The 15930-nt window shown below is 41.5% G+C and overlaps 1 protein-coding gene across 5 annotated transcripts in view; it reads left to right on the top strand.

The window, feature by feature from the left end:
- The first annotated feature begins 283 nt into the window (after window positions 1-283).
- CSNK1A1 (casein kinase 1 alpha 1) overlaps window positions 284-15930 on the top strand; it is a 34646-nt gene continuing 18999 nt past the window's right edge. For 3 of the 5 annotated variants that reach the window (XM_075102041.1, XM_075102039.1, XM_075102040.1), the window contains exons 1-4: window positions 553-819; window positions 1613-1719; window positions 13652-13778; window positions 15534-15632. In XM_075102041.1, the coding sequence (XP_074958142.1) occupies window positions 697-819; window positions 1613-1719; window positions 13652-13778; window positions 15534-15632 (456 nt within the window). In that variant the 5' untranslated portion in view covers window positions 553-696. Of the gene's footprint in view, window positions 820-1612; window positions 1720-13651; window positions 13779-15533; window positions 15633-15930 lie in introns of all 5 variants that reach the window. The other 2 variants (XM_075102043.1, XM_075102042.1) reach the window with 2 other exon arrangements.

Here is a 15930-nt window from a genome sequence, read left to right as displayed (position 1 = left end):
ACGTCTGCCCCTTTAAGAAGCGGGTGAATGCTCGTAGGCGTCTCGCCTTCCTCTTCCGCCCGGGCTCGGCTTCGAGCGGTACGCATGCGCGCAGGCACCACGCGAGGCGTCGCTGGGTCAGGGGGCGGGTGAAGAGTGACGCCGATCATTGGCTTGGAGGGCGGGCGGTGCGCGCGCCTGCGCAGAGGGCACAGGGCGCCACCTCTCGCCAGCGGCGCAGCCCTCCGCGCAGGCGCAGTGCTAGCAGGAGGGGCCCGGCGCCCGGCCCCGCCCCGCTCCCAGCGCGCCCCGCGCGGTGAAGAAGCGGCGGCTGCGGGTGGGGGCATTTTGTGTCCGCGGCTCTAGCGCCGGGCGACAAGATGGCGGCGGTGGCGGCCGAGTGAGGGCCCGGCGGCGGCCGGGACCCGGCGGAGCCAGCCGGCCTTGCGTTTCCTTTACTTCCCTCTCCTGTCCTCGAAGCTTCTCGGAGGCCGCCCCGCGTCTTTCTGGAGGGCGCCGAGCGCCGCCTGTCCGGGGAGCGGGACCGAGCCACGGAGGGGGCGCCCGCCGGGGGGGCCCGGCCGAAGCCGAGCGGCGGGGACCCGCCTTCTTCTCCTCTCCCTCCCCTACCTCTCTCCCCCACTCCGGGGCGGCGGTAGCGCCCTCTTCGCCGCCGAGGCTCCCAGCGCCGGGAGGGCCCTTTAGCCACCCCTCGCCATGGCGAGCAGTAGCGGCTCCAAGGCCGAATTCATTGTCGGAGGCAAATACAAGCTGGTGCGGAAGATCGGGTCAGGCTCCTTCGGGGACATCTATTTGGCGATCAACATCACCAACGGGGAGGTAAGGGCGGCTCGTACTGCCTCACCACCGCGGGCCCCTCCGCGCCTGGGGAGGGGGGGTCCGGGGGATGTCCGTGACCCTGCCGAGGCCGCCCCGAAGCCGGGGTTTGCCCCCGGTGTCCCGCCCGAGTCGCCCTCTCTGGGGCGGGGGGGCGAAGGTGCGCACTCCGGGGTTGCGGCTGCCCTGGGCCGCCGGAGGGGTGGCGCTGCCCCTCCGAGCACCGCGGCCGGGACCCCGGCCCGGCGGCGGCACAGCCTGGCCGCCCGCGGCGGGGAGAGGAAACAACCGTCATGGGGAAACACACTTTGTCCCTTCCGAGTGACCACAGTCGTCCCTCTCCTGCCACTCATCCGTCCCCCTCTCTCTCTCACCTGGGGAACACTTTATCTCATTTTCATCAACAGCAATAGAAACAAAGAAGATCCCGTTTCTTCAGCTCTTTTTTCCCTTTTTTTTTCTTCCACCCCCTCATGGCTCTGAGCTGTAAAGAAGAAACACCCACGTATGTTCTTCCTCACTTACATGGATCTGAAGACTTTACATCTCTAGTTCAATTTCATGACCTGGGATGGATATTTATGTACAAATCATCACGATATGGATTTTATTTGAAGACGCAGCAAAATGCAGGATGTTGAGGACCGAGAGCTTAAAAAAATAGTAATTGTACCTCATCATTTGCAGCAGAGCAGGGCCGTGTGGGGGATATTGAAGTGCTGTGCCCTTAAACCTCAGTGGCGAGGCTGTGTGTGGTGGACGCTCTGCTCTGACTCCTTGTTCCCTCTCACTGTAGGAAGTTGCTGTGAAGTTGGAGTCTCAGAAGGCTAGGCATCCCCAGCTGTTGTATGAAAGCAAACTATACAAGATTCTGCAGGGAGGAGTTGGCATTCCACATATACGGTAGGAATCATTTGTGTATGCCATTGCAGTGGATTTTCTTTAATGTTGGTGTGAGGCAGGACACAACCATTAAAAAGGGATTTATCTGGATACGATTGGGCTGTTGGCAGGGCGGGGAGGGGGGGAAAATGCTGCATTCCCAGCTCTACAACTAGTTGGGTATATTCCCCACCCGCCCGCTGTTTTTTCTTGCCCGTACGTACTGTGCTTTGAAAGTGTTCTCACAGCAGTTCCTGAGCTGTGAGAAATACGTGTCGTGATTAGAACAAAGTGTGAGTCTGTTTCGGTGAGAGCCAGTGTCGACGAGGTTGAGAGTTTGGACCCAGTACTGGAAATGGCTGCTTTCTTTTGTTGCCTTTTTTTTTTGTTCCAACATGTCTTCCTCCTCCGCTCAGAAAATGGCGGATGGACGTGATTAACCCTCCCCCTTCTTGTGTTGGGACAAGGGACATGCTTAGGCATGTATCTTTACCTTTCATAGTTAGGTGCTGCAAGGTTTGAGACTGCGGAGAACCTCAACCAGGAATAAAATGGCAGCCCCTTTCTGTTACCCGCAACAGATGTGTCACTGGGATTTCCGTACAGTTCAAGTGCCAAGATTAATCCGTCCTAATTGCTCGTTATGTGGCTTCCTTGCTTCATATTCTGTCTGAAACTTTCAATAGTGTTTAATAATCTTCTGATCTGGAAGAAAATCACTGGTGCAGCAGACTCTAGGAGGAGTTATTTCTCTTGAGATTATTGAGTTGTCATACTGGATTAGTTCCCAACTACTGCATCTGTGCATCAGAACAGATTAAATGAAACTTCAGTTTTCTCCAGGAAGACTTTGTATAAAGAAGTTGTTCTTTTTTTTAAACTTCCTTAATATTTGTTTTTGAAGTTAGTATTTCTTAAGTTTGCACTGTGGCATAAAGGAATTTTGTTCCTTGAGCTGCAGAAACGATTTTGTTTTAAATCAAACTAATCGATTTAGTTCAAACTGTAGATTCCATTTAACCCTTCTGTGACTTTGTTGTATGTGCACCTGTATCACAGTGGCCTGTAGGGTCTATTTTAAGGTTATAATGATGACATGTTCTAAATCATGTATTTATTTTAACAAACCCTAAGACAAGTCTGTATTTCTGAGGTTAATAGCTACGCTCCTCACGCCAAACACAACTGGCTGTAGTCCTGAATGTAAGCTGGAGCTATATAGTGGAGGAGACAGTGTTGCCTTGGCCATCTGTCCTTGTTCAGTAGTCTTTTGCAGCAATAGTGTAAACATACCTGAATTGAGTAGGATACTTGCAGCTTAAACAGAGCTGTTTATGTGAAAACAGATTTAGTCTTGATTTTAGACTACAGGTTCCTTCTTCAAATGGGTGCCTTTATTTCACAACTGAAAGAACAGGAATCGTATTTTGGAAAGCTATCACAGAATAGTTACGTGCTAAAACAAGGATAACTGCGTAAACAGCCAAAGCAAGGAGTATCAGGTGTTTCGTCACGAAACTGGAAAAGCAGGTATTCTTAAACTATTTTTTTGAAAAAGTAAATGAATGTCTGGTGTTATAATGAGGCCTAGGTTGCCAATTCTTCAATTTTTCTGTGTAACAGAAAAGAACTACTGTGTAAGTTCCTGGATTTGGTCAAAATGCCCTATGAGTGTTTTATTTAAAGCTGAAATACTGGCAGTAATCTTGCACGTTGAGAAACTTGCTTCAGTTAAACCAGTCATCTTTAAGTTCTTTCCTCTGTATTTGATGTTTTTGTATCTGACTTTGTTTTCTGCATAACTAGTGACTGTGGTTTAGAAGCCTCACCAACGCAGGTGAATTACAACCTTTCCTTAACACACACTTCCTTCCTTCCCCCCCCCCCCCCAATAATTCCAGATTACAAGAATCTGAATAAGAATGGGCAACTGCGGCAATACTCAAAATAACTGAAATATATTCATAGTGTTAAAGTGTGTGATCTCTTTGATAACGTTACTGAGTCTTAAAGTTTTTCGCTTTCAGGTTCTCACAGCATTAATCTTTGTAGTATTTTGCTATAAAAGTGCCTTTTAGAAAATTTTTGGAAATAACTCTTTTGTCTTCAGAAGCAGCATTAATTTTAAATCTATTTGTACCAGATGCTGCTTGACAGGTTCTTTGACTAGGTTTTTGTTACTGGTTTTCTTCTTGCTGTATGACACCTGGTAATGCTTGGAGAAATCTTAAAATAGTATTTTTATGTTTATCCTCTTTAAGTGGAAGCTGAGCAGGGTGTCCAGCACAGTTCTTGAGACAACCATTAAAATGTGATGTGTTTAGTAGAAGTAGTCCATGGTACTCCTGAATCCAAGGGGAGGACTTGGCCTACGGAATGAGGTGTGTCACTGAGGTGCTTAACAAGGATACATCTTTGAATAGGTGATTACAAGACCAAAGTGAAATTACTGTGCATATTGTTTCAGACAAGTCAGGATTTTCTGACGTGGGTTTTTAGCAGCAGCTAAGCTGGGAGAATGTATGACTTCGTACTTAGGTCACTTTGCATCTGTAATTGATAATACACATTCTGCCATTGTTTTATAATAGTATGCTGTCAAGTCGGAATAATCTGTTTTAGAAGGATGAATCCAGTTGAAAAAAATCTTTCAATACATTTGTTAAAATTTCTGTAATGTGACACCTTTAAACAACAGCACAAACAGAGCATTTGATAGAAAATGAAGGAATCATTCTGAGGTTTTCCCATGGCCACGCTGTGTAAGCTGGGCTCAGCAGCATTTTTATCTCAGTGCTACACATCTGGTTAACAGGCATGTAATCTTGCATTCCTCATTTAAGTATGAGGGGCTTGTTCTCTGTTTTTTGCCTACTTAAGTAATGCAGTGGCCAAGATCAACTTAGTAGAAGTTGCATTATGTGGCTTTGCCTTATTAAAGTGGTCTGCTGTGGTTCTTTGACTCACAAAGCTGAAATAATAGGTGAGGTATGGATTGCTCATTCATTTTGGGAACCTGCTCTTAAAACTGAATCCCACCCTTTAGGTGTGATTGCAAATTTAGTAATAAGATAGCATATCTGGAATTATCTAGAAGCAAGCAGGGTTTTTTTTAAAGAGCCTTTAAGGTTGATTTGATGGCATTTCTGGCTGATTGCAAGAAAGCTAATAAGCAAAATCTCAGTTTTGGAGTTAAGTTTTTTAATATTGCTTCTGTGGGGTCAACTGAGCCTTCATTTGTTGTGGAGGGTGAACAAGGGGCCTTGGTACTCCCACTGTAACACAACATGTTTGCACATAAAATAGCAAAAATTGAGATTGAAATCTGTTTATTGTCTGAATATTCTAAACCCTTTTAGGCTTGCAAATCTCTGACTTATTGTTGTTTCCTGAAAGAGTAGCAAAGCTGCTGAACTTGCCTCCGGAGTGTCACAAAACCTTATAAATGCACTATGGATTTTTTAAGCTGATGTTTGTTCTTGATGAAGAAATCTTGGTTAATTATTACCTTCATTTTGCCACAAAAGGCTCTTGAACCACGCTTAACATTCTAACAATCTGATCTGCTTTTTAGGACACAATGCAAAGTCTGTAGTATTCTGCTGGGCTTATTCTCATTGTTCTCACCATCAGCTGTCTTTTTCTTTTTTCCTCTCCTTTTCAGTGGCAGAGCATTTTTTGCTGTAATCTTGTTAACTGGGCACTGATCCTATTAGTTTGGACTATCTACCTTTATTCCCAACTTCCTGGTTCTGGCTTGGAGGAATGCAGCAGAGTGTGTGTGGTGATTCTGTATGTTGTTTGGTCATAGTGTAACTGTTAAAACACTTTTGACAAAAGCAATTGTTCGAATTCTCTGTGGCAGCCACTCTTGATTTTTGCTATTTATGGTGTTTATAAATGGTTGTTCGTATCCTTCAGAAGATCACCTTTAGGTACTCTTTCAGATGTACTTTTGAAAGGAAAGCGGGCTTCAGATTTTTCCCTTGTCAATATCACAGGATAACTTGTCTTCATTATCATCGGTTTCAAATGGAAAACAGCTATGCTGGAACTAGCTGTGGCTATTGCTGGTCTATTAGATGTGTTGTGCTTAAGAACAGGAAGAGAGCCTAGTGAATGTGAAACAGATACTGCATGTGTTCTTGTGTGGGCAAAACCAAAGAGATACTGTACAGCACTGGAGGCTAATCAAGGTGATATTTAAGATTAGTCATTTGTTAGTTTAAAAACCAAAAGCTACTGACTTAGCGATTTTTGTTGCGACACTGTCTTGCAAACTGAACAAGTAAATCCTTAAATTTCTGAGTTTTTCAATGCAGGAAGTTCTTGCAAAATATTTTGATGTTGAGAAATTCAGTATTGCCACCCATCTATCACTATGCAATCTTCTAAATAGTGAAGCATGTTGTAAAGTTTCTGGCAAAAAAAAAAAAATATATAAAAGCATATAAAATTTCTGTTCTGGTTGTTTGCTGCCATGTTGTTGGATACTCTATTAAAACCAGATTCTGCCTGTATTCATTTTCAGTAATAGATGTAATGGAAATATGGTCAAGTTTGCTAATCTCAGGGTTGTTCTCACAATGGATTTTTTTTCCCTGAGCACTTCAAATTTTGATCGTTTTAAGCACTGTTTTAAAATCTGTAAATAAACCTCTCAAACACCTCCATTTTAAACTGTTTTTCCAATAACTTCTTGCAGCATAAAAAAAACCAAACCAGAAACACACACACCCCCACACACACTCCCACCCCCCGCCCCCAACCAAAATCACCACTGGAAAAATACCCAAACCCACAAACAAAAAACAACCCCCAATACTTCCCCTGACAAAAAAAACCCACACCCAACAAAAAAAAAACCACCAAAACAGACTATACCAAAGCCAAAACTAGTAGTCAGATAAAGTCTCAAGTTTTCTGTTGTCTTTTCATTGGTAAGACCGATGCTTTCATCTAGGTCTGCAAGTAATGAGGAAGAAGGTCCTAGCAATAGAGCCTTCTATTAATTAACCTTCTGTTATTACTTAAGGCTGCATACTGAAGGGCAGAAGCACTCTAGCAGATAAGAGGAAGCCTCATGTTCTGGTAGCTCCAAGTAAAATAGAAAACTAGTCTTTAATACCTAAAATTCTTCTACTGAGATAATTAATGTCTTTAAACAAAATCTATTTTATGTTTTACAGAAATCTAAACTTCTGTTCTAACTGGTCTTTGTGGACTCCTTAGAGGTATCCAAGAGAGACCACGCTTTGAAAACGAATGAAGCTGTCCTTTTTTTATTTTGTGGGTTTTTCCCTTTTCTTCCTTTTTGCCTTAGCTCAGCCTTTGCAGAAACAGCTGCAAAAGTATGCCCTTCCAGTTCAGTGTTACTCTTGTTTGGAACAGGTGATCAGCAGAGGTACTAACAAAACACACTTCTCCTCAGATGTTTCCTGTACCTACAGCAGATTAATGGTTTACCTTCTCAAATGAACTGAGCCTTCTGACTTTCATGGAAGAAACTTGACTTGAGGTCTCCTTGCTTCCTCCCTGGTGTTAATGTACCTCATTAAACAGCTAGCAAAACAGCAAGTCAGCTACTTGGAAGTATGTATGCAATGAACACTAGGCGGATGAAATTACCTGATAGCTTAAGAGATGAGTTGCACTGGCATATTTCATGTATTCATATTTATCTCATAACTGTATAAAAAATGATACCAAATTTTATTTATAGAGTCTAACTTCATAGTGTAGGGTGTTCATTGCTGTTTCTTTATTTAGTACTTGGGTGGCCTAATTTGTACTCACCATGGCAACTATGTTAGATGACATCTGCTAAATATTCCACTTCAGTATTGCAGTCATGCCATATTATATTAGGTTCATGTATATTACTCCTAGCTGGCTAACAGTTAAGTGCTTTTCCAGCTTTGGGGAAGATAAACTAGAAATATAAAATGTGTCAGTTCAGACATGAATCTTACATGTGTTGCTTCAGTATCTGCTAAGACTCAAATTAGTATATTTTTACAGGCAGAATATACTTCCCAATTTGTCTGAAACATCATTATTTGTCAGGAGATGTCTGTTCTGAGAAGCCTAGGACCAGAAGGGACCACTTTGGTCCAAATCCAGCACCTGTTTTGGATGGCATGCTATTCTGTCTGTGAATCAGTCAGGTACAGTGTTAAAACCTTCTAGGTTAGCATGACAGTGCTCATGATTCTGTTGTTGGACAGAGAGAGCAAGCTTCTGTGTACAAGGTAAATGCTTGTACCCATAGGCAGTTAGGGCCTGTTTATTTCTTATTTTGTTAATAACCTTCTCCCTATTACAGTCTGCCTGTATGTATGAAGAAGAGTTGCATAACTCTAGCTGCCTTGCTGGGCTGTTTGAATACATGATTACAGAGGTCACCACCGTCCCATCTTTCTTGAAGTCTCTTTTCTGTCCCTGTTCTGATTTGGATTTCTTTTCCTGAATATGGCTGACAGGGCTTGCATGTCAGCGCCTTAATTATCACTACAGATTGCTTCACAGTTCCTTTGTAGAATACTTATACGTTTTCTGGTTAGAATTACTTGTTATTTTTCAGTGATGCCTGATGTTAGAGCTGTATGATTGTAGGGAGGTCTGTGTTTTCTCTTTAGTTACATCACCTGACTAATGCCTAGTTCAGAGACTTTTGTATAAATGACTTGGTGCTTGCAGAAATGGAATACAGTTCCAGAGTGTTCATCAGTTCAGTGTCATTTGGTTTTCTGTAGGATGTTGGAATCCTTTGTGTTCATGAGGCCTTCCAGTCTTGCATATTCACCCTGACCATGTGCCTGCTGACTTGTCAAACTTACTAATAAGGTGATCTCAGGTAATTCTAGTAGTTAGTTTTTTCCAGCTTGCTTGTTCACCCTGTGCTTTTTGTTCTAACAGCTTTTTAAATCCACCTTAGTTCTTCTGACAATCTCCATTTTTGTCATGTGAACTCTTCCACTTGGTGTTTGAAAGCCCAAGTGCTGGGAAACTAATTGCATAGGACTACACAGTGATCACAGGGTCACATATTATGAATTATGAACATGGTAAAAGTTTATATAATGTCAAAGGAGTCCAAATTGGCCTTCTTTTATGTGACTGTAAAGGCTTCTGGAAGTATAAAGGTTTGAACTTAATTATTCAAGCCTTGTCACAGAAGCATTGTACTTCCTTGCAGTGAGGCACCACGAGATGCTCTTTTGTCTCACAAAAGCGTGACCTTCTGCAGTTCTGTTTGTAATTTCAGGTTGCCACAGCCTCCACTGGAATAGTCAGCAATTGAATTCACAGAAGCCTTTAGTGGAGGATAGGTTACCTGGCAAAGCAGGTGTTGGCTGAGGAGAGCTTTTATTTAGCTGGAGGAAAATAGTTGTGTCACTGTGGTAGTAGGAACACTTTCTTGTGACACTGAGCTGGTGCTCTGGTTTTGTATGTAAGAAACTGTAGAGAAAATGGCATGCCATTATCCGAATGGTGACAATGCCTTTACTACCTTCATGGCTTCAGGATGCATGGGGTTCAGGGTTTCTTTACCAGTGATTAACAGCTGAATAGTTATTGAGCAATTTAGTTCATCTTGATGTGAATTTGACATATTTTCATGGGAATCTTCTGAACCCTTTAATCCATCATGTGACCAGCTGACATGGCTTTGATAATTGTGCTGGTTTTGTTACGTTATTGTTGTAATTACAAGTGCTGATGCAATAGATGAAACTGCTGGTTATCTGCTAAAATCGTGTAAGTGGTACAGTAGTCTGAAAATGGGCCTATAATTTCATGGCCTGTATCTGAATTCTGTTAGCCCTTTGCCCACCTCTCTTTGCTAGCTGACCTACCTGAATTTGACCCTAGATGTGAAGAGAATACTCTAATAACCAAACAAAATGTTTTCTCAGTTAAAAAAAACCAAGCTATTAAGGAACACTTGCTCAAACACTTTTGTCATTGATATTATTTACAAAATAAGCAGTCATTGGAACATACATCCTACAATCTTTGAAAGATGAAGCTCTGAAAATAGAAAAGGATTTTATGTTTGGGTAGGCCTGACTACAGCATTTACTGCTAAGGGCTATGCATCAGTAGTTCACTTGCTTGGATCAAGGTTGGTCAAGGGAGTTAAAAACAACCCACGTGAGTTCAAGTAAACATTCCCATGTCATGTGATCTGGCATCATACCCATTTTGCTGTATGGGATTTGAAAACTAAATAGTTTCAAACCGCTGTGTCTTGTGACTTGGTTGTTCAGCATAGAGCTTCAAATATTGAAATTCCAGATGTTACAAAATTTTAGCCATGTGCGTATACTGGGACAATATATCAGCCTGCTAAACCGCATGATTCAGAAACTTGCTGACGTGGTGAGTCTTGATCTTTCGAATCAGACAGGTCACTGAAGTCAAATTAAGGTTACTGTGTTCAGTCTTTAACCGTGTTTTGACAGGAAGCTCCATAAAGAATATTTACTGTATTCTGATGGATCTGTAGTAATTCAATCAGTAGCTTTAAACAGATGAGGCAAGAGTGGGTGCCGATGCTTAAAATGTATTGCTGCTCTTGCTTCCTTAGCTTTAGTATGAGAAAGAGTACTTCCAAGAGTGCTTAAAAAAAGTCCATGGAGCTCTAACAGACGTGTGGGACACTTGTGTTCTGAGATGGTAATGTTGCCTAATAGTTGCCCAGGGCTTTGTATGGATCATTCCTTCGTATTAGTAGTTCGCTCCAAGTTTCATTGCTGATGTCGTATTAGAACTTCTGAAGAATTTTCTTTGAGACACTAGCTTTTTTTTGGAGTTGTGCTCAGTTTGTTGCCGTATTATTTTGCTTATCCAAAATGTGAGCTTATATGCCATCTTACATTGATTATGTGAATATGGGAGTAAGGAGTACTTGCTGAGCTTTTAATTATCATAATAACTAAGGTTTCCTAAGAAGAGCCAAGACTTCCGACATTTTTATTCGGAGCTGCCAGTAGTAGCAGGTACTTTGAATGGACGTGATATAGCCCTAATTCTTAATCCCCCTTTTCCCTGGAAATGTTCCAAGAGAAATGAAGACTTACTTGCAGTGTTAGCAAAGTAAATAAAGTACAAGTTACTACAGTACCCTAGGAGCAGTTTCAGTTGCCAGTAGTGAAATGAATAGATGGTGGCAGTCTCCTGTAAGGAATTAGAGGCAGATAAATATGAAAACAAAATGTTCAGAGGTCCTGTCTTATTTCTTTGTTTGCAGAGCTGATATTGCTTTCCACCAGTGCAGAATGGTCAGGAGATTAAATTTTTCTTGTGCGTGTGTAGAAGTAGGCCAAATAGAGGTTGTGCAATCAACCTGAATTACTGCACTTACTAAGCAGAGAGATCCCTACAGAGGAACCAAATGCTTTATAAAATGTAGCTCCCAGGGTAGGCATCTTTTTCATGACCTTCACTTTTTCTGTGATGCTGTAACTAAATTTTCTTAGCTCAGTTGAAGACTGATATTTGATCCTTTTCACTTATACTGCAGTCCCTTGGGCACTGGACAGTTACTCTCAGCATCTGAACTGGACTTCCATTTCTTGAAGAAAATCATATTTTATCTAGATCTTGATGTACTCCTTAAAATGCTTCAATTCAGCTCATTGTTCTTTAGACTTTTTCACAACAAACCTAGATTTCATATGCCAGAATAACTGGGCAGGTCATTTGGTACAGTTTTCATTACTCTAGGTGATGATAACATTTCATTTTTCAACTGTGACCTATGGAGTTGTTTATAGAGCCTTGTCGAAATTACTCAGCCGGTTGCAGACGTGACTTTGATAGGAACCAAGTAGATTTACAGGCATAGTCAGTAATTCTTAAACTGAAGCTGGTTTGTAGTTGATTAAGAACTTTTCTCAACAGCATCTCATTTTGACTCTCCATCTCTGCATTGCATTTTTAAATCTTCTTTGTTGCTCTTGCAGTTGAAACTAGTTTCTGATCACTCCTTAAAAGGGCCTAGCTAGGCAGGTCTTCTCAAAATTTGTGCGTTTCATGGCTCGGTGTCAGGTTGCAGTGTGAATATTTTAACCTTCTTATAAATTAGACTTCTTCAAATAATACCATTAGCATGCTTTCCTAATTGAGTTACTTGTAAGGCTTTTTTGTATGTCATAGTGAATTTTTAGAAGGCAAAAACTGATAAATAGTACTTACAGTATTGGTATGGTCATTAACATGTTGGAGGAAAACTGTTTTGTTGACATGTCATTTGAAGGACTGCTTTCAAAATACATATTTTCTTCATCTTCTCTTGATGTAGAGAATGAATAAAGGGTCTAGGCTGACCTGGAAAACAATAGAGTATGACCCACAGCTCATATATAATTTTAGTCAACTTCACAACAATACATTGAAGTGCATGGTTTCTGCTAGAGTCCTGACAGTGAGAAGGTACAGGTTGGCAGTTCTTGAATCGAATCCAAATACAGAATCTTTTCTCTGTGGTTTTGTAAACATTTTACTTAACTACCCTGGATAAGGTTGGAATCCTGTGAGTACCAAGGAATTTTTTGTCATTATCAGTGATAGCTATTTTCCAGACAACTATGTGTTAAATCATATGGAATCATCGCCTGAAAGTGGAAGCAAGATGTCTATGCAGATCTTTAAGCCCCAGCTACTACAGTGTTTGAGCTGAATCTTGGATTTTTTTTTTTTTAATCTGCATGCTCTTATTATGGGGTACGTTCTTGGCGCATCTTGTCTGTGCCACTGTCGCTGGGAACTTCAGGACTCCTCTAGGAGAGAGCTGGTCAGTACTGTATACATTGACTACTAGTACTTGTCCTTTACAAGTGTCATAAGGACTAGGTACCTTGCAACAGCAGAATCACATGCAGCCTTCTGATCAATAAGGTATTGAATGTCTACAGCGATGTACTGGTACTCAGCACAGCTTTGTAAAAAGTTCTTCACACACATCTCACTTAACTGTGGGTATTTGGAATGTGCAGGAGGGCTGTAGAAGGAATATTCAGGTTCTGTTTTTCACTGCCCATTTAGAGTATGGAAATTCACAGCTGAGTTTAGCAGAGGTGAAGGGTGTGACTCCAGGTCTTCTCAAGCAGCTTCAGTGGTGAAATGCTATCCCCCAGTTGTAGATAACATAAAGCAGTACTATTATGGAAATGCTAGCCTTGGATTCGAAGGAAAAATATGCATGGGAGGCCGCCTGCTTGTCCTCACAACATTGCTAACATTTAGGTTTTTGCCCCGAATTGATACATCAGACACTTAAGGGTGGACATAAGTCTGTTTGGCTGCAACTGATATTTTGCTACATTTGTGGTTTTGTTTTTATGACACTGAAGTGTTTTTTGCTTTATGATGTTGAAAACCGGGTAAGGAGTCCTCATCTTCTACTGAACAGGACATTAGAACTTGATTGCTGTTTGTTAAATTTGAATAAATGAACAAAGAGGTAGTATATGAGTTTAACTGCATGAGCTACTTTGCTCTGTTGCAGAGAAGTCACACCTGAAAACAAAGCCTATAAAGTGTTTAGGATGTTTCTGTGAAGTTAAGTAATGCAGGAAACAATGATGAGTGTTAGGTGTCCTGCAGATGAGTTTCAGTTCAGACTTTGTACACACCTCAGTATATTGACATATAATGGCTTCTGCTTTTATTGCAATTTGGTGTTTAGTTTTTTGGTTGCTGCTAAAATGTAGTAGTGTTTTCTCAAGGGAAAATTAAAAGTGCGCATACATACTTGCCAACTTGTATATTCTGTTTGTCCTCGCACTTTGTTTCTGGGAAAAATAAGGCACTACTAGCCTCAGTTTTTAGTTAGCTTGCAAGATTGAACATTAGTCAGCAATGTGCCCTTGCAGCCAAGAGGGCTAGTGGTATCCTGGGCTGTGTTAGGATTCCTGATAATGCTGAATAATTTTCTTCGTTGCAGGTGGTATGGTCAAGAAAAGGACTACAATGTTCTAGTTATGGATCTTCTTGGTCCCAGCCTTGAAGACCTATTCAACTTCTGTTCTCGCAGGTTTACGATGAAAACAGTACTTATGTTAGCAGACCAGGTATGTACAAATTTTACTGTGAGGAAGTTAAAGTACTTTGTGCAACATAGTTCTCTTTGAGTGGGTTAAATAACGTGTTATGCAGCATTGTGTATAGCTAAGTGAACACTTGACCTATATAGGAATGGAGTGATGGTGGCTTCTCTGTGCTATGGCGTACAAAGTGTACATAGGCCCGTAGTGGGAGGGCAGCACAGATACCAACTTGTTGATGCTGCAGATCTAACAAGTGCAACTTGAATAAAGTATTGAGACTGATATGGGTGTATTAACTCCCCATATCAGTCATGGGGGTGGTATGAGGTCTGAAGCGGTCTCCAGCTATGCTTGATCTGATTAAATGGAAACCTGTTGTGTGTTGGCCAGCTGAAGTGATAAGTGGGCAACATGCAAGCCTATAGGTCTGTTTTTATTGAATGTCCCTGTGCACTCACAATGTCCTGTAATGTCTAGTAGCAGACCACAAGCTAATAAATACTGTTTTGGTTGTTGTGGTGCTTAAAGACAGTTCTTAAAGCTGTTGGTGGAGGTGCCACTCTACCTCAAACTCAAGCAAGGCCTCTAAAACTGAGGTCTGTTAAGTCTTTTTGTAGCAATTGTTATTTTTTCAGCTTGGTCATGACAGTAAATGATTTGAAATGGCCAGCCATATTTATTTCTTGGTATTTATTAAGGAGCTAGATTGTGCTGTCTTCAGCTCCTTGAAAGAGGCAGTAGGCTTTCTCAAGTTGAATTTTCAATGGTAGTTTAAATTTCATCTAATACTACGTAATTGGTTTTAGTACCAAGCTGTCACTTAGCCAGATGCTCGTAGAATCCCAGGCTCCTGGCCAAGGAAGCTCATGGCATTTGTATGGAGACAAGGTCAGCAGTCCTTATTCTCAGCTGCCTTCAGTGAGTGGTATGCTTGATTTAGAGAGCCATTTGCCTGCTCCGTTAGCTAGAGTCTGGGCATTAGAGTATTTCCAGGGAATCTGTATGGTGCTTGTACAGTATTCCTTTGGATGATAAACACGGGTTAGTAGTCATCTGGGAGACATAGACGGGGTGTATGATATCAGTGCATGGAACTGGCTTTTAGGGCATAGCGCAGTAGAACAGTTGTCAAGGTTATGATGTAGCAATTCAACTCACTGAAGACTGCATGAAGAGTGTCTTAGTAGCTGGAAAGCTGTACTGCATAAATGCATGTGTTGTGATCTCATGCACAAAAAATCGCATGACCATATATGAAGATATGGACGTGCCAGAGTCGTCACTGCTGACTGTTATTCCTGGATCACAGTAGCCTAGATATGACAGTATGGGCCACAATCAAGTTGTTACTTGCTCTGTGAAAACTGTTACCTGGAATAGTGGTGCTTGACGATGAATGAATAACCAGATGAATTAATAACTGGGACAGGGGGAGGGAATAAGCTTTAAAATTGTCTTGTGGTAGGTATAGAAAAACTTTGTGTGAAGTAAGAAAAAGAAATTACTCTTTAATGGGATACATATGAACTTGAATGTCTGGGAAAGTAGCTTGAGGTATTGAATCAGCCATTTCCTGACTAAGATTATGGAATTTTAACATACATGACAGATAAATTTGAACAGCATAAAGAAAAAACTTGGTTTTCACTATGCAAATATATAAGGTTAGGTTGCAGAGGATTGTAGCACTAAAAATTCATGCTTTCATTGAAGGTTTAAGTGAATTGTATTGTTCCGACTGAAATCTGACCTGTTTTGTTGTCACTTTGTTTTTTACAGATGATCAGTAGAATTGAATATGTGCACACAAAGAATTTTATACACAGAGACATTAAACCAGATAACTTCCTAATGGGTATTGGGCGTCACTGTAATAAGGTTAGTCTAACGCTCTTTGTTTAAAAGATCCAAAGGGAGTGGCTATGTTATGTGATTCAAGCTGCACAACCTTTCTAAAAGTCATTGCTAAAATGATGTTTTGGATGGCTCTTTGATGTGAGAACTTGGATTTCTTAGTGTCCGCTTCTAAATGCATTGGCATGCACATGTGGGTCTCTGACCTGCCCTGTGACCTACCTGCACTTCATTGCAAGATGATTTCTAGGCTTGCAAAAAGACTATAAACTAACCCTAGAGAATACTTAGGCACTTTTCTCAATGATGGAGTTTCATTATT

Source organism: Phalacrocorax aristotelis, chromosome 8 (assembly GCF_949628215.1).
Source record: "Phalacrocorax aristotelis chromosome 8, bGulAri2.1, whole genome shotgun sequence".
In the NCBI taxonomy this organism is placed as follows: domain Eukaryota; kingdom Metazoa; phylum Chordata; class Aves; order Suliformes; family Phalacrocoracidae; genus Phalacrocorax; species Phalacrocorax aristotelis.
This window is presented reverse-complemented; position numbering and strand designations above follow the sequence as displayed.